At 44.9% G+C, this 22,698-nt stretch overlaps 1 protein-coding gene across 3 annotated transcripts in view; it reads left to right on the top strand.

Moving 5' to 3' along the window:
• Window positions 1–687: 687 nt before the first annotated feature.
• POC1A (POC1 centriolar protein A) overlaps window positions 688–22,698 on the top strand; it is a 47,746-nt gene continuing 25,735 nt past the window's right edge. For 2 of the 3 annotated variants that reach the window (XM_063164582.1, XM_063164581.1), the window contains exons 1-8: window positions 4,400–4,447; window positions 5,586–5,670; window positions 6,329–6,500; window positions 7,404–7,583; window positions 8,677–8,784; window positions 10,041–10,156; window positions 14,368–14,501; window positions 22,238–22,306. In XM_063164582.1, the coding sequence (XP_063020652.1) occupies window positions 4,430–4,447; window positions 5,586–5,670; window positions 6,329–6,500; window positions 7,404–7,583; window positions 8,677–8,784; window positions 10,041–10,156; window positions 14,368–14,501; window positions 22,238–22,306 (882 nt within the window). In that variant the 5' untranslated portion in view covers window positions 4,400–4,429. Of the gene's footprint in view, window positions 709–4,399; window positions 4,448–5,585; window positions 5,671–6,328; window positions 6,501–7,403; window positions 7,584–8,676; window positions 8,785–10,040; window positions 10,157–14,367; window positions 14,502–22,237; window positions 22,307–22,698 lie in introns of those variants that run through there. The other variant, XM_063164583.1, reaches the window with a different exon arrangement.

Here is a 22,698-nt window from a genome sequence, read left to right as displayed (position 1 = left end):
GGGACAGCGCATGGATGGCCTGGGGGACGGCAGGAGTCCCTGCGGGGACACCGGGGGGACAGCGCATGGATGGCCTGAGGGACGGCACGAGTCCCTGCGGGGACACCGGGGGGACAGCGCATGGATGGCCTGGGGGACGGCAGGAGGGACACCGCGGGGACAGCGCATGGATGGCCTGAGGGACGGCAGGGGTCCCTGCGGGGACACCGGGGGGACAGCGCATGGATGGCCTGAGGGACGGCAGGAGGGACACCGGGGGGACACCGGGGGGACAGCGCATGGATGGCCTGAGGGACGGCAGGAGGGACACCGGGGGGACAGCGCATGGATGGCCTGAGGGACGGCAGGAGTCCCTGCGGCGACACCGGGGGTACAGCGCATGGATGGCCTGAGTGTCCCCTCCCTGGCTGGCTCCAGGGACGCCGTTTCTGAGGGACTGGGAAAACTCCATCAGATAATGCCACAAGGATGTTTGAATGGCTGAGCTGGGCTATTCAAGACTGTCAACTTCACTGCTCGACCCAATGTGTGCTTGTTGCTCCCATGGGCTCCTGTTCCCCTCTTGAATTTTCTTTAATTATTAATGAATTTTCTTTAATTCTTTCTCTTTTGACATTTGCTCTGAACTCCCACAGGTGAGAGTGTCCTGCCAATGATCTGCTGCCCCCTCTGGCTGTTGGTGTTACACAGTGGCGCCCCAGGGCTGAGGTAAGCAAAGTAACCATCCGTGGCCACCATGGATGCTGCTTGTGTATTATCTAGAAGGCAGCTTGGGGTGGTTTTTTGAGTGGTGGAATCCTTCAATTAAAGCAGATGTTCCCATTTCCTGCTTTTATAAGTGGGAGTGCGATTACAACAGGTTTCCGGTTTTTTATTTCTCTAAAATGGATTCTTCCAGACCTCAGGCATACTTAGCATCATGTTTATCTTCTTTTTTTATTTCAGTATAGAGAAAAAAAAAGCTAATACTAAAATGCCAAAGAATTTAATGAGGAACAGGTCAGGCCATGCTAGAAACCACTTCAGACTTCCAGATCCAAAATCCATGGCTATGTGGGCAGAAGGGCCATGTCTGAGGGAGGAATGCATCTCTTCAGATGCAGTACCTCAAAGGGCAGGGGGAATGCAGAGCTTTTCAGGCACACAGACATACCTGAACCAGCAGACAGTCTGCTGCAGGAAGGCGGTGTATCAGGGAGAAGGAGGGATGGATTCCCTGAGAAGACCCATTCATGGAATTGTGTTCATGGCTCTGCATTTATGAACAAAGCAGGAGTGATTCAGACCAAGTAAACCAGAATATCTCTTGACCAGATGGCTTGGACTTTGTTCCCCCAGCCTGATTGCTGGGTCATTGATGGATGGAAAGGAAACTACTGCTTTTGTGTCTCATGCCAGAAACGAAGCGTGTCCCCTGCTCCATCTCTCCCAGCTAATTTTAAACCCACTAGATAAAAAAGTGCAATCCTATTCAAGAAATTTGCAAAGACAATGGGTTGGCATCAATGAATCCCTGCTGCTTAGGTGCAGGAGATGTCAAGAAAATTATTCTCCAATCCAATGTTTCTGCATTGCAGGGATCCAGGGAGCCCCATTTCTGCAGGTGTCAGAGGGGCCCAGCCAGAAAACTCTCCAAACAGGGCCCTGGGATGCCCAAGGCTGTAGTGGGATAGGATATAAGAAAATAAAGATAGTGTAGAAAGTAATCTTACCCCTAAGGAATTGCAGCTGGGCCAATTATCAAAGATTAGGAACAGGCCTGACTTTAACAGGCCACAGCTGTAAGCAATGAGAAGAAGAGTGCTATAAAAGAGTGGGGTGGCTGGGTGAGAAGGGAGCTGGAGTCAGTTGGCTGCTTTGTGATGAAGTGCTTGGAGGAGCTGACCATGAGAAACACCAAGAAGGTATGGAGCTTTTGTAATAAGGAGATAATAGTATGGAATAAGAGGACAACACAAGGCTGCAGCCATGCCAGCTCCTCCCTGGTGAGGGCCCACTCCTGGTGCAGCCAGACACAGCCCAGGCCTCTCCTGGCCCACAGCCCCTCAGGGCAGCTCTGTGGGCACTGCTGGGCTCTGCACTCCCACCACTGGTGGCTCTGGGACAGAGAAGCAACAAGAGAGATCAGCCTCTACAATTCCCTTCAGCAGTTTCTGCTCAGGCTGCTCCCCCTGCCAGGGCAGCACCACCAACCATCACTGAGATGTCACCTGCAATGTCCCCAGAGCACAGGCACCACAGTGATATGCCAGAACATTCCATTGGAACCTGCTGTCTGTTGGTGCCAGTTGTTCTTTGCCTGCCAGCTGGTGGGACACAGCCAAGCTGTCCAGGGCAATGGCTGCGGAGCGAGAGTTCTCGTCCCTGCGCTTTCCACAGAAGCTTTGGAAAATGCTGGAAAGTAGCAAGTTTCAGTCAATTTGGTGGAGTGAGGGTGGAAAATGTGTGGCCATCAACAAAGATCTCTTTGAAGTGGAGGTGCTGGGCAGGGAAGGACAGCGGGTCTTCCACACACAGAAAATGAAAAGTTTCATGCGACAGCTGAATGCATATGGATTCACCAAAGTGCAGCAGAATTTCCAAAGATCTGCCTCTCTGCCCGAATTCCTGGCAGAGGAAGCAGCAGCTTCTGCTCACAGCCAGGTACAGCAGCTGCTCTGCACAGCTACTAATGCTTGTGATAATCTGGGGGGAGAGAGGAACCTTCACAGCAAATAAGGCCTCCTCATAGAGGGCCATTTGCAGGTTGAAAAGAAGCCACTTTTCATAAGGGTGCTTATAAAAATGAGGGAGAGGGACTTTTAGTGCAGGCAGAGAGTGACAGGACAAGGAACAGCAGTTGTGTAGTGAAAGAGGCCAGGTTTAGATTAGTCCTTAGGAAGAAATCCTTTCCTGTGAGTGTGGTGAGGCCCTGGCACAGGCTGCCCAGACAGCTTGTGGATGCTCCATCCCTTGAAGTATTCAAGGCCAGGCTGGATGGGGCTGTGAGAACCTGGGGTAGTGAGTGGCATCCCTGCCAAAGGCAGCAGGGTTGGGACCTGATGATTTTTAAGATCCCTTCCAACCCAAGATAGTGCATGATTCTGTGATGGAAGGGATGGGGATGGGAGCAAGTGGTCTGGTCTTCTTTTCCTTCTCAGGCATGTTTGTGTTAGTCGTTCTGACTACTAGAAATGTGGACAAGATACATTTTGGTGAGATCTACTGACTTTGAACCCCTTAAAGGCACAGACAGGCTCAGCATAACCTGATTTCTCTGAATATCTTTGCTCTGTGTCTTGCTGTACCAAATCTGAAACCTTCCCGTGGCACTTGCCCAATGCCAAGCATCAAAGGACCAACAAGATTGCCTGCCTGCTCACATCTGCACTTAAGCTGCTGAGAAATAGTTTTATTTTCAAAAAGTAGTTCTGCTTTTGACAATCCTACACTGCTCTGCTCTCAGGAGGCAAAACCCCAGAGGTGGTGATGCCTGAACACAACCATCTCAAGCTTTAGCCTGAGCTTTAGGTTCTACACAGCCCTCAGGGTACATGATCCTCTGCTGTGGTTTGGAGTAACCGGGGAGATGGTGGCAACTAACTCTTCTCCTTTGCCTGTTTTAGATCCTCTACTACTATAACCCCAGCTTCAACAGAGCGCACCCCTGGCTGTCAGAAACGTGCAAGAGGAGAGGTGTCCTTAAAGGAAGGGGCCTATATGCAGAACAGAGGGAGGAAAGGCCCCTTTAGAAGCTCAGACGGTCAGCCCAAGCTTTGCGGAGAGGCAGATCTTGGCTCCACACAGGCGCCTGTTAGAGATCAGTCAGTGTGCAGTCCATAGTGTCTAATTAATAGTACTGTTCCTAGAGATGAACAGAGTTGGAAGAAATTTGAGTTAGTATTAAACCACTGGAAGAATAAACCCTTCTCGGTTGTCCTGTGCTCTTTGCACAACCCCGGGGTGAGTTCCTATTTGGAACACTCACAGACCAAGCAGAAGCAACTGATCTCCCAGCAGCTGAACCACTTATTAGAAGTGAGCAGCCCACCCTCAGCCCTGGAGAGCACGGCTTTGTGGTGCTCCCCTGGCTGCGATCCGGACACCGCCTCACCAGGCTCGGGAGCCATTCGGCCTCAGAGCAGCAGTGACACAAACGAGAGGAGTGGTGGGCACTGAACGAGAGCGGCACCAAGCCTGCCAGGGTAACGGCTGTAACAGCGCCGGAGGGGGCTTTCCCAACGCCCCCCAACGTCCTGAGCCCCCTGACGGGGCCGGCCGTGCTCAGAGCAGCCCGCTACCACACCCGGCCCTGAGGCGCTGCCAGGCTCCCGCCCCGGGCCCGCCACGGCGCCCTCAGCCGGGCCCGCCCCCGCCCGCCCCTCGCTGGGCGGGGCCGTTGCTACGGGGCGCGCGCGGCGCGGGAACCGAACGGCGGCCGCCGGGCGTCATGGCCGCCCTGTGCGAGGTGAGCGCTGGCCGGGCGGGAATGGAACGGACCAGCACAGCCCGTGTGGGGCTGCTGAGGCGGCACCGGGGCATCCCGCCGAGCGGGGGGAGGCGGTGGCAGCTCTTGGGCCGCTGTGTCCCAGCCGGCAGGGATGTGACACTGCCCGGAAGAGTGAAAGGGGAAGGCAGGGCTGGTGCAGTGTCTGGTGCTGTGGGGGGCCCTGAGGCCGCGGTGGCGGTGGGAGGCAGTGCTGGGCTCGGAGGGGTTCATGCAGGTGGGGCTGGGGACAGAGGAGTTCGGGGAGCTTAATGCTGGGGTGTAGCCCTGGGTGCGGGGTGCTGTGCAGCCGGGGTTGGTCTGTGTTTGTTTGTGGAGAGCGGCACCTCCGGGCTCTTGGAGGGGTTCTGGGTCTCCGGGGGGCCGGACTGAGCGGGGAGCGCTGCCCTGCTCTGGGACTGGGTGCTGGGCTCTGGTCAAATCCTGAGTGTGGGATTGCCAGGGAGGCAGTGGCAATGTGTGAGAGCAAGGACTGAAGGCTGACCAGCCTGTCCTGAACGATTTTCAAGTGTTAAAAGCTCTTGTAATAGTTCTCTCAGGTCTTTGTTTTTTTTTTGCCTGGCCTCCGGCTTTTGTTGGCCTTTGCAGCAAGGTGCTATGGGGTGGGGTTAGGTGTCAGTCTGTTTTGCTGCAATTCTCATTTGTCCTGCCTGTTTCAACAGTTGTGTTAAATCTTGTGAGTTTGCCTCTTCTGTGCAAATAATGGCCTCTTGGCTACACCTGAGCTGAGATGAGCAGCTGTCAAAGCAAAGCTGAGCTTGGCTGCCTGCTCAGGTGATCATGGACATGGCTTATCTGTTCTACAGTCAGCTTTAGAGTCTCTGTGCCAGCAGCGTGTTGTAAAAGTGCATGAGGGATTTGTGCAGTCACTCAAGATCCAAGCTAATAACAGCTTGGATAATTTGCTTCTTTTAAAATTTATGGTATATGTGAGATTTGTGTTTTGTGTTGTGCAGTTGCCTGCACAATGGTTCTTGCCTCTGCCTGTTTTTTTGCGGGGTGAATATGTGGCTTGGTTCACTTCTTCTAGAAATAAAATGATTTTATTGTACAAATATGGTTCTTAAATCTGTACTGTCTGAACATTCTTGTCTTCTAGGAAGATCCATCCCTGGAGAGGCACTTCAAAGGCCACAGAGATGCTGTCACTAGTGTGGACTTCAGTCGTGCTAAGAAACAATTGGGTAAATTGTCTGTGTTTTGGTGGCCAGAGGATAAAGAAAGAGCTGTTCTGCTTTAGTTAGATGGGGGGAAGAGTGGAAGTAACTGAGCTCTGCAACAGCAAAAGGTCTTGCTGCTGCTTCCTGCTAACAGCAAGTTGAGCACTGCTCCACTCACCTTCCAAGCTTGTGTTTTTAGAATGTTGTGAAGAACTGCTGAGCTGACTTTGGTCAATGTTTTGCCACAAGGGAGAGGTGTTGGAGGGAGGTGTAGCCAGCGTGCTTTTAAGACACCAACTCAGTGGTCTTCTCTGCTTAATCTGAAGTGACATTTAACCTGCTGCAGCTAATGCCTTTGCCCATAAGAAAGTGAAGAGATAACCTTCATTTCCTGAGTGTGTGGACGATGTGCAACCTGTGGCTGTTGCATGTCGGGACTCTTGGAATTAAATTGTCAGTCCAAAGTAATGCATGGCTGGCCTCGTTTTCTTTGAATTACTAATGAAATTATATGCATGACAATAATGAAATCCACAGCTTGCAATAGACTGGTGAAGCTTCAAGGGCAATGTATTGAGACTGCTGGAAGCTACGATGGAGAGCTGAGTGTGAAATGTAGTTTTTTCTGTAATTGGAGGAGAGCTAATGCAAGTTTGGTTTTGTTTTTCCTTTTTTATTTCAGCGAGTGGCTCAATGGATTCGTGCCTGATGATCTGGAGCATGAAGCCTCAGATGAGAGCCTATCGCTTCTTGGGCCACAAAGATGCAGTGTTGTGTGTCCAGTTCTCACCCTCTGGTCACCTCGTGGCTTCAGGCTCTAGAGACAAAACAGTTCGTTTGTGGATCCCTAGTGTGTGAGTACCTGTCCCTTCTGCCTCTCTTTGTGTTTAACTATGGCTTGGAATTTCTCCTTAGTGCTTTGTAGCAGTTCTCTGGCTATGGGACAGGGATCTGTTGGAGGGAAAGAAGAACCACTGTGTCTTTGTCTTCTCTTCAGTCTGTGGATATGGAGCTCGTGGTGGTACAGTGCATGCTGGAGGACAGATTTTGGACTGAGAGTTCCATAAACCTGTTGGATCTCTAAATACACTCTGCTTTGGATCTCTAAATATGTCTTGTGCTTATTAGCCAGAAAAATGCATCTTGCATTTATTTGGAAATGATGTGTAGAGAAAAATGAACACATTTGAATTGTCTTGCCTGGCTGAGTTAATGGCAGATTGCTCACAGCTGTACAGTGTCAGGTGTGCTGAATTCGTGTGTGATGTGGCACTGGAATGGCCAGCTGGGCATGGGCCATTCCAGGAGCAGTTGGGAGGTCGTTGCCTGCTTGGCTCTTGTTTGAATGAGCTGTGAAAACACCTCACTCTTTGCCTGCCTTGCAGCAAAGTACCTGGCAAGAGTACAGAACCAAAGTGTCTTCTTTTACATTGATCTTTTTGTGTTTAAATGGTTGCACAAATTAGCTGTGGCATTTTTTCCCCTTTATAGGAAACATGGGTTGTTTCCTGTTGGATTGGCCTCCAGTATGGAACTGGAGCAACTGGTTTTAGCTGTGTATTCTGTACTGCTCATGAAGCATGAGCAACTTTGGGGTCGATCAATGTTTTTATCCTACTGTGGTCACGTGCACTTCCCATAGAAGTGATGGTTGCTAGCACTGCTCAGCATGCAGCAGCTCTGTGCTTTCAGGTACAGAAAACAAATGCATTTGCTGCCCTTTGTGCAGTTTTAAAGAGCTCTTCCCTTTTGTGTAGCAAGGGAGAATCGACTGTGTTCAAGGCTCACACAGGAACCGTGAGAAGTGTTCATTTCTCCAGCGATGGCCAGTCCTTAGTTACAGCTTCTGATGACAAAACCATCAAAGTGTGGACGGTTCACAGGCAGAAGTTTCTGTTCTCACTGAGTCAGCACATCAACTGGGTTCGCTGTGCCAGGTGAGTGCAGTCCTCTGACAGACAGAGATGGAGATTTATCCCTCAAGGCAGAGGCTCAGTGTCGTGGTCTGGTGCAACACATTTCTGTTCAGGGTGGTTCACGTGTGTCTAGTGACTGAAGTACATTGCTGACCTGCAGAGACATTCTTTGAGTATTTATCTGTACCCACGTTGTGTTTCTCCAGTAATCTGTCAAGCAGAGGCTTTCCTGCTTTGTGATTTGTTCTGTGTTTTGTTTTTATCTAGTAAGGAGAGTTCTGTGTCTTGAAGTTGCTAATAGGAAAAAAAAGGAGATGTTTCTGCTGTTATTTCAGCTTAGTTTCTTTAGACTTGTCATGCCCCTTGTTAAAATGATCACCAGTGCTACCTCTAAAATGTTTTAAGTGCTGCCATGATAAGAACATTATTTCCTGATAACAGTTTCAGATTTGGTTTCAAGGAGTTATTTATGCTTATGTGTATCTAGGCTAAAGCCATGGTTCCTCTGTAGGTGAAGAGTTCATTACAGTTGTGGAACATGGTGGTGGCAGTGGCTGGTGGCACTCTAGATGCCCACAGAAGAGCAGAAAGGATGTTTTTCCAGTATGTCTGATGATCTGGAGTTAGGGACTCAAGTCCTGATTCTGTAATGTGTATACCTGTGAAGAGAGGTCTGGATCTGTCATGTACGTGATATTTTGAGATGGGAACTTAATATATTCTCCTAAGTCACTGGAATGGTGAAGGCTCTGCTGCAGCTGTTTTCTTGTGAGTGGCTGTGTTGCTCTGAACTCTTGTGGCAAAGGCAGGAATTGTTTTGCAACTTGAGGTACACTTAAATTGAAACAAGTAAGACACAATATCTTAAGTCAGACTCAAGACTTTCCTGAGGGTTATTTTATGTGCTCATGGAGTTAGGGATAGTTTGAGTACTTAGGGCTTGCTTTCTTTTCCCTCAACTTAGTGATTGGATTTTCAGTCTCACTGATGCCGCTGTGACTTTTTGAGAAGCTAGTTGTGCTTACCAACATGTTAAAACACCTGGCCAAATTCAGTCGACCCTGTACTCCTTTCATTTGATGGCTTTTGTTAATTGCTGTCACTCTTGCCTTAGATTCTCTCCTGATGGACGATTGATAGTGTCATCCAGTGATGATAAAACTGTCAAGCTGTGGGACAAAACCAGCAGAGAATGCATCCACTCCTTCTGTGAGCATGGAGGGTAAGTACCTGGTGGTGATGTCTGAAGTGGGGAATTTACACCTGGTTTGTGAGGTTCAGAGGTCCCTGTCCTGGCAATTATAAAACTGCTTGAAAAACCATCAGCACCTCTTGCAAAAGCAGCCAGTGTGAGGGCCCAGTCCAGAATTGCCCTGGCCCCTTTGACTGCTCAAGGTTAGAACTGTGAGGGTTATATTTCAGTAACTGTCCAGCACATCAAGCCTCAGTTTCTTTGTGCTTATTTATTTTTGGAGATGCTTAAATTCCTTATCTCTTCTTTTATTTTGCTCTGAGTTGACATAAATTAAAAGTGCAAAAGTGTACTGACAGAATGGCACTTGATGCTTTGATTCATCTTCAAGTTTTTAAACAATGAGGTTATTCAAACCCCCCGCTTTGCATTCAGAAAAATAGCTGTTAAATTTGGAATGTAGCAAAAGATAATTTACCCAGAAACATAAAACAAGTCCTCAGAGAACTGAGACTGGAATCTCCCTAATTCATTGCTGCACTGAATTTCTAGTGCAATATTTTCTTCTTTCTAAGTAATATACAGTGATGGTAAGACAAATTCAGACATTTATTTTTTTCAATGCTCTTAAGTATGTGTCTTGTCCAAACAACCTATTGAAATAGCTCATTTTTTTTTTCGGTGCTTGCTACAAGAATAGTCAAAAGATAATTAATTTTATCCAATTTGTTTGGTGAGGAGTTATCTTTTCCTGAAGGGTCTGAAGCTTTTATTGTAATTATGTTTTCAAACTAAAAATTGATTGGATTCAGGTCCAGGAAGAAATTTGGCCTCAGCCTTGCTACTTTCCAAGGGGCAACATACGATTTCAGGCACAAATTCACTAAGTTGCATCTTATATTTAATTAACAGAAGAAAAATCTCTGTTCAGTGTTGTACGCATCACTCTGGAAATAATGTTAATATAGTAGAAGACATATATTATGCAAACATTAAATGAAGACTTGAAAATGTTGTTGTGACAGTTGGATCCATCAGATTTCAGGAGGTTTGTGTCTGCAGCTCCTACACCTGCAATGTGAACTACTGAAGATGTGCTTAGGTAGGAGCCTGCAGTCTGGCTGGGGTTAGAAACAAGGTCTTAAAAGAAATTCAGCAAAATCAATATTCAGGATATTTCCTCAGGATAATGCTCAGTGAGTCATGCTGTAGCACCCCTTGTTGAAGAGGCATTTTTGGTGTGCAGCAGGAGCTGCAGGCAGCAGTTGGGTTTGGTGCTGTTGCAGGTTTGTGAACCACGTGGATTTCCATCCCAGCGGTAACTGCATCGCCGCGGGCAGCACGGACAGCACCGTGAAGCTCTGGGACGTCAGGATGAACAGACTGCTGCAGCACTACCAAGGCAAGTCAACAGCTTACAGCAGCTGAACCTTTCCATCTATTGATGCCAGTTGCTCTGAAATCCAAGGATTGTTTCTCCATCAGCTGCTGCTTTTCCAGAAAGGCACTGGGTTAGGCCTGCCAGCAGGAGCCTTTCTTCACCAGACGTCATGCTTTGCTTTTTGTTCAGCTCCAGAGCTAATCCTGAGGCTGTCCCACGTTGCAGGTGGGCATGGGTCTTACCTGTGATGCCATTTGGCTCCTATTCACTGTTACTGAGAAGGTGCTGTGCAATAAAAAGGATGTGGCCTCTGCCTCTGAATAAGCCTATAGGAGGAGTCAGAATTGTATTCCAGCAATTCAGAATGTTAGGTTCTTTTATAAGAAAAGTTAACAAAAAGGAAAATCAAAATCAATCAATTGCAATTCTATACTATGATCCATGTTTATGGTTCCTTTTCCAAACTCTGTTTTTCAGCTTCCATAATTAGCTTTGATGATGCCAAATGGCATCTCTTCCCATTACATGTTCTTGTCCCACTGATTGGTGCTGCTCTTTGGTAGATCTGGATAGGAAAAGGGTGCTTTCCCTTCCCTGCCAGCTTCTGTGAGATTGATTGACCTATTCTGTGCATTAGTTTCTTCAGCCAAAATGTGGCTTTTCTTTGCTAATAACAGTTTTTAAGGCTGCTGTGATATTTTAAAATGAATGCATTCTCTAGCACTGTTTTCAGTGTTGGTAGCTTATTACACTTAATTTTGCTAACTTTTCCCTGAGGAACTGCTTCTGGCATGCTCATAAAGCAGATCAGAGACATGGGGCTGGAGCTTGGTGTGTCCTTTCTGCCCTCAACATAAGCTTTTGTGCATTCCTGCTGTGACAGCCTCCCAGCTTCAGGCATTGTTCTGGATCACAGTCACTCTCAGCTCTCTGATAGTTAGATATCTGTTAGATTTTGTTAACTTTTTGGTGACTTCCAATTCGTCAGTATTGAGCGTGCAACTTGTGTAATAAGTGTTGTTAAATTGTGGCCCATATCAAGACTTGGAAATGCCTTCCTGAAGTCTTGTTGCTAAAATCAGTAGTGTTTTTTTAATACTTGGGCAGTGTCAGGTTGTCCTTTAACCTGCTTTATCAGCTTTTCAATGGTGGTAAGATCTGCAGTGCATGTTTCCAGCCACAGTATAACTTGGCTCAAAAGTTGTCTCTTCCTGCTTTCCACTTACTGCTATTAAATTGTCCAAATCTGATGTGGTTTAGGCTTGGCTGCCAGGTTTATTTTTTGCCTTACAATGACATATTTCCCTGGTATCCCACCCTTTCTGAATGGCATTTTAGTGTGACAGCCTTGCTGTTGAAGTGATCATTTTCCTGGGGTGAGTGTTATTTTTAACAGCTACTGTGTAAATCCTAACTGTGGATTAAACCTTTAACTAAAAATAGTAATAATAGCTGAAGAAACCTTAAATTGCAGTGGTGGTTTTTTTGCAATCACTTCATGCACCTGTGGCTACAAACTGATGTGTTTGTAACATGTTCTGGGGATGTTTATAAATCCTGCCTTTCTGAGGGTTTATACATCTCTCATTTTGACTAAATCTGATTTAGTTTTGTGTCTCCCCTGTGAGGCTGCCACTCCTGTCCCACTAGATGGCATCTGTGCCTTCAGAATGTGCTGATGCAGCCTGATTGCCAGGGACTCCATTTTAAACATGGAGTTAATTGATGAGTGGCCCTGCCTCGGGCTCTTGCGTCTGAAGTTGGGCTGCTTTCCAGCACTGATTAGTCTTTTAGCAGTGTTGCTCTTGTTGCCAGCACTTGTTCCAACTGTGACATTTGTAAATGAAAGTTGGAAGTAGAGAGCAAGCTGCAAAACCTTTTGTATGGTGTGTTTTTCTTTGAGCCAAGCAAAGTATGCTCTGGTCACGTTTACTGTACAGGAGAACACACAGATGCTTTATTTGGTTCTCTGCTTGGCACTGACTCTTTTGTACAGCCCCTACAAAAATGGCCAGTGTTTACTGCCTGACATTTTTTCCCTGTCCAAAGCTGTGTGGGGGACACCTCTGTAGCAGGTCTATGGAAACAGCTCTAACCTGTTTTTTATTCCTATTTAAAAAGAATAATTGGTACTTCTATTCAGTTTGGATGGGACTGATGGTGGTTACCTGTTCAGTGGAGACTGTGGCTGTTTCAAATTCATCCTAATTTATCTACTTGCTGGTGTTACTGAGGGTTGCATTACATAAAAGAAATGCTGTGGGGCTTGGGACAGTTTTGAGCAGGCTGGGAGGACTCAGTTTTAGTATAAGTCCCCTAAGAGGCTCTTCTTACTTTGCTAGGGCTTGGCTGGCAGAAGGATGGGCTTGTAGCAGTGAGTCACTGGGAGAGGCCACCTGGTGCTGCACTGGATTTCTTGCTCACAGCATGAAATCAAGTGAGGTGGCAGGATGTGTTGGCCCTTTTTTGGAGAGGTGTTATGAATGGTCTTGTGGGAGGTATGAGCTGCCTTGACAGTAGAGATGAACTTTACTCTGAGTTTAGAAGAGCCAGTAACTCCTTGGGCACAGAAGCTGTGACTACTTATGCAGCTACAGTCTGTGTGACTTTTTTCCATTATGGAAAGGATTTTTTGTGAAGCTGGAAATCCTTTATTTACCTTCTAGAACTTGGAAATGTGATACATTACTAATCTTGTCTATTTCTGATGTGATTCCTTTCAGGACTTTCCTTAGTTGACAAGATACGTTTACATTTATCTGAATATAGATTCTAAGGGGGTGAGGAATACTACAAATTCCTCAGAATAAGATTTTCAAGGGAAAAAGATATTTATCACTCTTTCATAAGAAAAAACTCCACACAGACCTTTTTTTCCTTCAGTAGGTAGCATGATACAGGGTAGGGGTAGAGGAAGATATAGCTGTGTGACAGACAATATTTACCAAGAAGAAGAACAGTTTAGAAGTTACCTGTGTTAAGGTTTTCTTCTGTTTTGTAACAGTCTGGGTCAAGAAGAGTTGTTTTCAGAGCTTAGCTGAGGTATTTAGTGTTCCTGAGAATTTCAAAAGTAGAGACATTCTGTTTTACAGTTGAGCAAGGTTATTTCAGCTATCTGCTTCAAATCCACATATGCAAAAAATATTAGCTTCTAATGTACTTAAAATGGTATTTTAAGGGATTTCTTAATATGCAGTGTGGATTCAAAATGCACAGTAGACTCTCAACAGAATATAAATTTAGTTGGGTGTGATGTATCAGAAGTAGTAGATTTGAGATACCAGAACATTTGGAGGGCATATAGTATAATTAGGAATAATTGGATGGTTAAATCCCTCCTCAGGCATATTAATATTCTGCAGTGTCACATACACTCAGGAAGCTGGGCATATGTGAAGTACTGCATGTTCTCATAAATAAATATGTTCAATAGCCTGTTCTGCAAGAGTTTGGGGAGGGAAAAAAGTCATATATTCAATGTTTAATGTTACTGAACTTCAGTGAAGTTTGACTTTTTTCCTAGAACATTTTCTTTAGCTTTTTTCAGAATAAATCTTGGGCTTCATCTTCATGCAGGGAAAATGGCTTTATTGCAAGTTCACACTCTTGATAGTTTGGCTGTTTGTATTTGTTCTAAATTTTTGGCGAGACAAATAGGATGTCTGAGGAAATAATGCTTGTACTGGACCATTTTCAAGTTGCTCCTATTTCCTAGTTTCTCTTAACCCCAGTCCTGGCTAGAGTCAGATAGTAAACCAGAAGAAGTTGTGCAGTGTCAACTCTGAGTGTCTTCCATTGTAATTTCAGTCTTCTCAGTGTCCTGAGATGCAGATTTTAATCTAGAATGACTTAGGAGTGAGACCAGCAGCTCCACAGTAGCAAAGTACATCAATGTCCAGCACTTTCACAGAATCCTGTAGTTCACTTGCACATACAGTACATTTTGGGCTATACTGGAAGCTTTTGTAACATTAAATCTCTCAGAATAATTGGCAAAGCTTCCTTTTTCCTTTCAGTAAAGTAGTGCCTATTTTTACAAGAATTGAGTTACTGTTATTGTTCTCCAGTGCTTTGAAGAGTTTTTGTGGAATGTTTCCCCCATGATAATTTTCCTGTTAAATTTTATAACAGAAAATTGCAATGTGCTTGTGCTTTATTTTGTTCTTTTGCCTTGGGCTTATGTAAACTGGTCTTGGTGACTATTATACTTTTTTTTTTTTTTCCATCCTTAGTGCACAGCTCTGTGGTCAACAGCCTTTCCTTTCATCCCTCTGGAAACTATCTGGTTACTGCTTCCAGTGATTCAACTCTGAAGATTCTGGACTTGTTAGAAGGAAGACTTCTCTATACTCTGCATGGTCACCAGGTGAGGCAAAGCCTTTTTTACAGTAATGTACAGACTCACAATAAACTGAGCAAATGCATGCTTAAGACTTTCATTCTTCGTGACCAGAAATTGTTTGAAAGCTTCCTTGTGTAAAATCATTATTATAATGCTAATAATCTTTGAGATCATCACTGTTTTGAGGGGAAGGAGGTGGAGGTGAGGCAGGAATGGAGAGAAGAGAAAGCAAGACTAAAAGTGAGTTCCAATACTGAGGATTCAAGTCTGAGGCAGAAGGAGCTCAGAGCAGCACCCTTGACTCTGACTGACCCTGTCAGCCTCCAGTGCAGCTCTGTCTCCCTCCCTCTAGAGCTGCAAATAACACTTGGCCCCCTGACACAGGTGTTCTGAAGATAAATGCTGTTCACCTGGCAGGAGACTCAAGAACAGTAGCAGTAAAAGAGAGGATATCTATTTTGGGATTTGATTTGGGAACATCTTGTTAATGGACTGAATCATACAATTGAAGGTGATAAATGGTGCTGGTTGGTTAAGTTTAACTGATTGGCCTATTAGTGTTATGCTGCTGGATGTGTTGCTTGTAAGGTTAATTTTATGAATGCTTGGAGCTCTCTTTCTGAATCTTAAATGAAAATAAATAGACTAATTTCATTGTCCATGCAGAGTGGAGTGTGAAAAAGCAGAGCTGCCTTAAGGCATCCCTTTCCAAAGGGACAAGGAGAACAGAAATTCTTAACCCACTTGTGTCTCTTTTAAAGTGGGGGCTGAATTTTAAAGCATAAAAACTGTCAGGGAAAAACCACAGCCTGAAGCTTTTTGGAGTTGGTGGGGATTGTTGTGGGCAATAATGGTATCTGTGTAAGCTGTAAATCTGATAATTCTGTCTTCTTGTGGCTTTGTTTAGTGACTGCCTTGTTTGATGTCTAAAAAGATCACGTTTCTTCTGTAACTTTTCTTTTGCTGTATATTAATAATATTTTTTTTTGTAATATTAATGGAAAAAATAGGAAAACCTTATGCTTAAATCTTTCATGAAGTAGAGCTTTGATTAAAATTGACCAAAGGGTTCAGCTGTTAAAAGAATGAGATAACAAATGCTGGTTATCCTAACATGTCGGCCTTGGCTGTATAAAACTGTTCTTGGAAGACTGGACTGAGTGGATATTCCTATCAGATAGGGGCTGCAAAGCTTCTGTTGCTTTAATCTTGTTTTCATATTTGTCTGTTGTGTTAATCTGCCAAGTGAGTTCTTGGGAAGAAGCTTCCTGGAAAAGGGTGAGTGTTAGAAGCATGGGAAATCTTTACACTTCCCCCCTTCCCTCAGGAAGGGATGTGCCTGGTTATGGTTCAGCAGCAGGCTGAACCTGCTTTCCATTTTTCTCCCCTTTGAGCTGCTAGCTGTGCCTCACTGACTGCAGTAGCACACACACAAAAAAAGAGTTTAGCATTGAATGAGAGTCCAAACCTGATTATGGTGATGGAGATCTTCAGAATGAGCAATAGAAAGTCCCTTTAGGCTAATGTTGTACTTCACTCGAGGCTTTAAAAGAACAGTTTGTGGATCATCTATTCAAAAGCAGAATTAAAGCTCCCTGTTCTTCCTCCCTGCTGCTTCAGATCAATAAAAGTGTCTGCCTCTTTCTCCTGGGCATCTAAGTGGCATTGGAAAAGCTTTGCCTTTGGCACAGATGAAGAGTAGCTGCTGTTGTGGCATTTACAGCTTCTTCAGTTTGGAAACAAGTGCAAGTATTGAAGTGGCTGGTGGAGCTTTCTGGTTGCCTTTAAGGGTATTGCACTGAGATATCAGTGCAACCAGTCCTGCCTGGCATTCCCTGCCTGGCACGTGCTGTGTTGTTGTGGGGTGGTTCTTTGACTGCCTGATTGAACTTATACCTTGCTTTTCTGTTAAAAGCATATGGCAACCTGTGCTTCATTCCCACTTAGCCACTGTCAGTGGCTACAGGCTGTGCTGTCTCCAGGGGTGGATTCCTGAACTGGCTGCTTCTCCAGCTAGTTCTGCTCATAGATAAATCCACTTTACTTAATAATGAGGGACTTTTTTGTCCCTCTGTTATTACTGTGACTTGTGCCAGTATCCTCAAGAGGCTAAAAACAAAGTGGTGTGGACTTTTTGGTCATTAAATTAATTTGCCTTTTTAAGTGAGTGCTGCAGGTTAGTCACTGAATGGACAGCCTGTTCTGAGGATGTTCTTGAGTTGTGACTTTTTGAGGTTGTTCTGGTTGACACTTTGTTCCTGCTTTGACAGCTGGCTGCTGTTACATTGTTCTGGGAAGGCTGCATGCAAGTGGACACTTAAAGGAAAAAAACCCGAGGTCTTTTAGACATTCTTTGACGCAACTGCTGGAGTGCCAGAAATTTGTTAGCAGCTGATTAGCTGTAGTTTACATGGGGAGGTTGGCCAAGTTTACATTGCTGTCTTTAATTGAAATGTAGCTGGCCCCTTGTAGCAGAAGGATCATTAGAGACAGAAGTTTGCAGTTTGGAGCTGACATCTTGCAGCTGCAAGATATCATTCTGTATTGTGCTGCATATTTTGGTTCTGGAGTGCTTCAAGCTGTGAAGTGCCCTTATCTAATTCCATACAGATGAGACACTGGCTTGGTATGTAAATCCACCTCTAGTACTGAATCATTGTTGAAGAACAGAATGTTTTGAGGCCTCAAAGCCACCCCAGAGAGTTGCTAGAGGAGAGCAGGTATGTACATGGTACTTGTCTGCCCTTTGGAGTGGTTTAATTAGAACATTTCCAGACTGACTTCCTTAGTAGAATGGAAGTCCTCAGTAAATATTTAGAAAACATCTCATGGTTATGTTCATAAATAGGAAGATAGAAAATGCAAAGTTACAATTCTTCAAGCAACCTTGACTTGAACTGTGAAGTAGCTACATTTTACCTACCTGGGCAACATCACTGACTAATGAGTGAGGTCTCCTGAGCAGGTGCACAGGAAACAAATGTGCTCCTTTACTGTCTGCCCTGCCTAGGTGGCATTAAACATCTGTGCAGGCCTGTTCTCTTTGAAGAGTGATATCTCTGGGCTGCACAGAAGTCAAACAAACAAGAAAGAAATGTGTGTTGCAAACAACAAGCAGTTGACTTAGGCCAGCATTTCTGAGTCTTGAGTTCTCTGTCCTTGCCTTATATTTTTATAGACTAAAACTTTCAGGAGTTAAAGCTGCTGAAGATTCAGCTGTAAGATGCCAGCATAAATTTGCCCTGTGTTAGTTGTAGCTCTTACTCCCTGCTGAAGGAGGATGCAAACATATCAGTCTTGCTCAGGAATTTTTCAAAGCTCAGTGTACTGGGAATCCTTGGGGCTTCTTGTCATAGGTATTCCACCTGAAAACATCCTTGTCATTGCCACCTCTGTTCCCTGTGCTTTTCTTCTGGATTCCCTTCCCTTCTTCCTTTCCCATGTGACTTGCCCTCTTCTCCCATGCTTGAAGCAGCTGAAGCACTGTCAACAGTGGCAGTGACTGCTCTGTTTGTTCTTTTATGCCTAGAGCTGATGATGCCAGGGCTGGGATCCCAGAGTGTGGTTACTGCTGGATTTGCTTCTCAGGCCTTGTCTCCTCTCATGTCTCCTGTTTCTCTCTGCACTAGTTAGTCCGTTCCTGGAGAGTTTGGCTGAATGTACTGGCTCCCACTTTTACATCTTCTTTTGTGGCAGTGGAAGAGGAAGCTCTCCTTTAATTCAAATATTTGCATCCTCTAGGTATGCCTTATTCCAACTCTTGGCATTTTCCTTGCTTTCTTACCTGGCTTTTCTCTACTATGCATTGGTTTCTTGCAGGACTGAAACAAAAAAAGTAAAAATCTGCTAGTGTCCTTGACCCCACTTGTCTCTCTAGCTTCCTTCCACACTGCCTCTCCTTTCATAGTGCAGCCAGTGCATCATTAAACTACTCTTCTCTGGTTTATCCCTGGACCCCCTCCAACCTGGCTGTTGTTTTTTCTGTGAAGCTGAAATGTCAGCTCTGTTCCTAGATGAAGCCTGAAAGTCTGGCCTCTCTTGACTTGCCTGTTGGTGTTGGCCCTGTTGTTGTTGAAGTGTTGTGCCTTCTGTGCCCAGCAGCTCTGGGAGAAGAAGAGGGTGTTCAAGAGGGATTTCTCTGTGATTGTCCACTCATTATTTATGGATGGTACACATTCATCTGCCTGAGTGCAGGTGTGACTCTGGGCTCCAGTCATATTTCTCCAGACTAACCTCTTGGCCTTTCTCTTAAGTATTTCTTTCAGAGACATCTATTTTTAGCTCTACCCTTGAAAGCTTTGTGTTCAGTGATGCTATTCCTGTTGTGTTATGTCACCCCTGTGTCAGTTGTTACTGATGCTATTAGCATCCTGCCAGTCACTTGGTGGTGTAATCTGTGTCCTGGCTTCAGATCTTGGTGATTAATGCATTCAAGTCATTCAGAATAGTCTCACCATCTATTTTGAAGGCCAAACATAATGTTTTATGTAAGCTGATCAACCTGGGCAATGCTAGGGCAACAAAGGCCTTGCATTCACCAACCTCCTTTGTAGGAAGTGGGAAAATAGGCAGAAGGTGTAATCTCTATCTCTGCACATAAATGATGTAACTTGCTGGGCCTCACCTTTCTCACCTGTGCAAGCAGTTAGAAATGGGCTGTCACCTGGTGTTCCAGCTGCCCTGCCATGCAGATCTGACCTTGCCTGAGCTGTGTTCACTGGGAATCCTGCAGCAAACAATGAGGCTTGATGCTGTTATCATTCCTTTCTGTGGCTTCCTTTTTCTTTATGGTTGCTTTGCTCCATCCAGTATTTGGGCTATTTGTCCTTTTCGAGGCTTTCTGGTACTTGCCTGGTACTCTTTCATTAGAGGAGATGAGTTAAATGTCAGTGGCCATGTTCTCACTCAACAATTTCAGTGGGTGACTTGCTGCTTTCTTCTGTATTTTCTTCAAAATTCCTGCAGCTCTCCCAGTATCACTAAAGCTGCTGTTATAATTTCAAACTCTACTGGACATGCACAAAATCTTGGCAGTCCTGACATTGACCTGCTGAGGATTAAACAGAAATGTTCCTTACCACTGACTTGGGGTATGTCATTGCCCAACCCTTTCTTCCTGCAGCTTGCTGTGTAGTCTGAGGCAAGAAGCTGCTGGAGTTTGGGGATTGGTGCCAGCAGCTTGTGTGGAGCACCTTGGGCCATGGGGGGTTCAGGCTGGAAATTCTGAACCTCCAGGAAACACTAATAGAGGGCCATTTGATCCTGCTACAGAAAATAAGATCCTTCTACAGATCCAGTAGAAGAAGGCTGCTGCATCCCACAAGTTCTAGTTATGTGGGAAATAAGCTTAAAATTCCCTCTACAACTTTTATAGAAAAATATGCAACTGCTACTTTTTGATACTTTTAATGCAAGCAGTAAATTAACACAGGGGGGAAAAGGTTTCAATTCTTCATTCTCCAATCTCATATCTGTTATCCAGACCTTCATCAGAAATCTGTTGGATTTCTGCTGTGCTTTCCTGGGACAAATGGAATTTAGGCTGTATCTAATAACTGCCAAGTGTAGCTTTTTAGTTTTAGTTTGGTGTGTCAATATTAAATTGCAAGGGCATTTGGCAAACTGTTGCTACAGCAAACCTGTTGTATCTTGGAAGAGTTCTGGGAGTGTATGGAGCAGGAATACTTTTTCACTTAACTTATGTCAACAAATCTGTAGAGGATGTTGCGTCTGTAGACTTGTTTGTTCCCTTTCTTTCAATTTATAAAGGCACATTCAGTCTTTGATATAATTTTCTATTTTGGGAAGAATATGTTCTGTTGAACTTTTTTCCCTTCATAATGCCATGACTTTGGAGTCAGTTCATTGCCTGTTTTGATGTGATTTGTGTTGTACTAGATTTTGTCTAAATAGACTGAAATATTTAGACTGATAAAAAATATTTTTAGGAAACACTGCTCCTTTCCAGTGTTCCCCACTTATGCTTGTTCCTGAACACTTTGTCTTAGAGTTAGGAGGACAGAAAAAAATTTGACTGGTTTATTATAGTCCAAGAGCAGCTTCTGTATGCTCAACCTCTGTTATCTTGGAGCAATATTCACCACTGCAGGTTTCTGGCTGTGGGGTTGTTTCTACCATTTCTTACTGCTTGTCTTTCGCTTTTGCTTTTTTTTTTTTTAGAGCCTCCATTCCTGACACATGACTAGAGAGCTGAACACTGGGGTAGGTGGGTGGGAATAAAGGCAGAGCACAGTTTGTGTCAGCTGGTTGATGTCTCTGGTGTGCAATACCTACCCCTACAGTTACTGCTGTGTCAGGTGAGTGAGCTGAGTCACAGCAGGGACTGCGCCTGCGCCTTGGAGCTGCTGCTACTGGAGCACTCCTGGCAAGGCCTCTCTAGTGAGGTGTTGCTAGGGGAAGCCTCAAAGCATTTGGAAATCACTGTGTGTTAAATGATAATATGGAAACACCTTTATGTGTTTTAAGGAGGCTAAAACTGTTCACACTGGGATTGAGCCCAGCAAGGCTCTGGTTTTGCTGCCATAACCTTGTGCCAGCATGTTTGGATGCCCACAAGACTGTGGGACACAGGTTGCGGTGACAGATGGGTGCTTATTTCACATGCAGTCTTTGGGTATTTGTCTGTCTTCAGAATTTATTATGTTGAATTCACTTTTATAAAGAAGGCAAAGAAAGAGTGTGAGGTTTTCATGCAGTGTCCATTGGAAAGATGGGGACTCAGAGTTGTGTCTCCTTCCAACAGAGTAAGGAGAAGCTTCTTATTTGCCTTCTGAGATACATGGCCTTACTTGAAAGGGGGTAACTGCTTCTGTCAGGAGGTGGATGATCACTTGGTGGAGGTTTCTGGTGGTTGTTGTGGCTTTTCTGCTTGTTTTTGGTGTTTTCTCAAGCCTTCCCCAGCCAGTCAGCTCCATAGGCAGCCTCTGGAAGTTCTCATTCTGACCTCTGCCCCTGCTGCTGAACATTGTGCAGAGGAATGTGTTCAGCAGCTGACATAAAACCCCAGGATCTGGGTTCTCAGCTGTTTACTCTGAGCAGAACAGTTTGTCTGTTGTGCCTGGGCTCAAACACACGTAGCAATTCCTCAGCTCTGTTTGACTGCAGCTCAGAGCTCTTGCCTCAGCCTGCCATGTGCATCCTCCTGTGTGCTTGCTGGAGGGTGGAAAACACATTGAAATAGGTGTGTGGTGTGGAAGGTGTGCTGTAGCACTCAGAAGTATTTAAAGTCTCTCAGAACTGAGTGTTTTAACCATGAGCCTTCTTCAAAATGCAAGTCCTGTGCAGAGGTAATCCTGGATACCTTAACTCTGGCATCTCTCCTATCAGACTACGAAGAGAAAAGCAGTTCAAGCCAGCCTACTATACAAAAACCTCATAGTTTCAACACTTTTAATAAATGAACAGGAGTTTTAGAAATTGCTAATTCTAAAGTGAAGAGGGAATGTTTGACGGGAACAAGAAAAAGTCTGGTGATGTAAAAATTGGCTTGTTCCTGTCTCTGCCATAAATTGAAAAGTGGGTGTCTTAAACTGGGGTCAGAAGTGTGGGAAATGGTAAGTGCCAGCAAGCTGAGCATCTTAATTATGGCCCATTTACCTGACAGGTAAGAGCTTTTCAAATTTTGCCTTTAGATTGCTGATGTCAAATGATAAATACCTTGTAAAGCTGTAATGAATGGAACATAACAATTCATTTTCTTTTCTCTTTTTTTTAAACCTGTCTTTTAAATGTGTTTGCAGGGCCCAGCTACCTGTGTAGCATTTTCAAGAGATGGAGACTTATTTGCCTCTGGAGGTTCTGATGAACAGGTACCTGATTAATTTCTAAGTTATAATCCAGATTCACATTTCCTTAAAAGCTGCTGCTTTTTGTTCTCTGTTGAACAATGGGGAAAGCAAAAGTGTAACTTTTATCTGGTATGTCTGAACCATGCTGAAGCAACTTTCTGTTTTATGAACAAAAAACTAGAGGTCAAACCCAATTTTTTTGCTGGTAATATAAGACATGTAGCCCAAGAAACCCATACTCAATTGCCAAACTGCAATCAGGCCCAGCCTGTGCTGCAAATATGTCCTGGTTTTAGCACTGTGAGTTGCTCTGCTGTAGACACAGACAGACTTCAGCCCAAAGCAGTGGTCTGAGTAAGGATCATCAGTCTTCAAAGGGCTGTGTTTGCTCCCAATCCCCAGGTTGGACCAGG

Source organism: Melospiza melodia, chromosome 10, assembly GCF_035770615.1.
Source record: "Melospiza melodia melodia isolate bMelMel2 chromosome 10, bMelMel2.pri, whole genome shotgun sequence".
Taxonomy (NCBI): Eukaryota; Metazoa; Chordata; class Aves; order Passeriformes; family Passerellidae; genus Melospiza; species Melospiza melodia.
The sequence above is the reverse complement of the archived record's forward strand: the minus strand, read 5'-3'. Positions and strand labels throughout refer to the sequence as shown.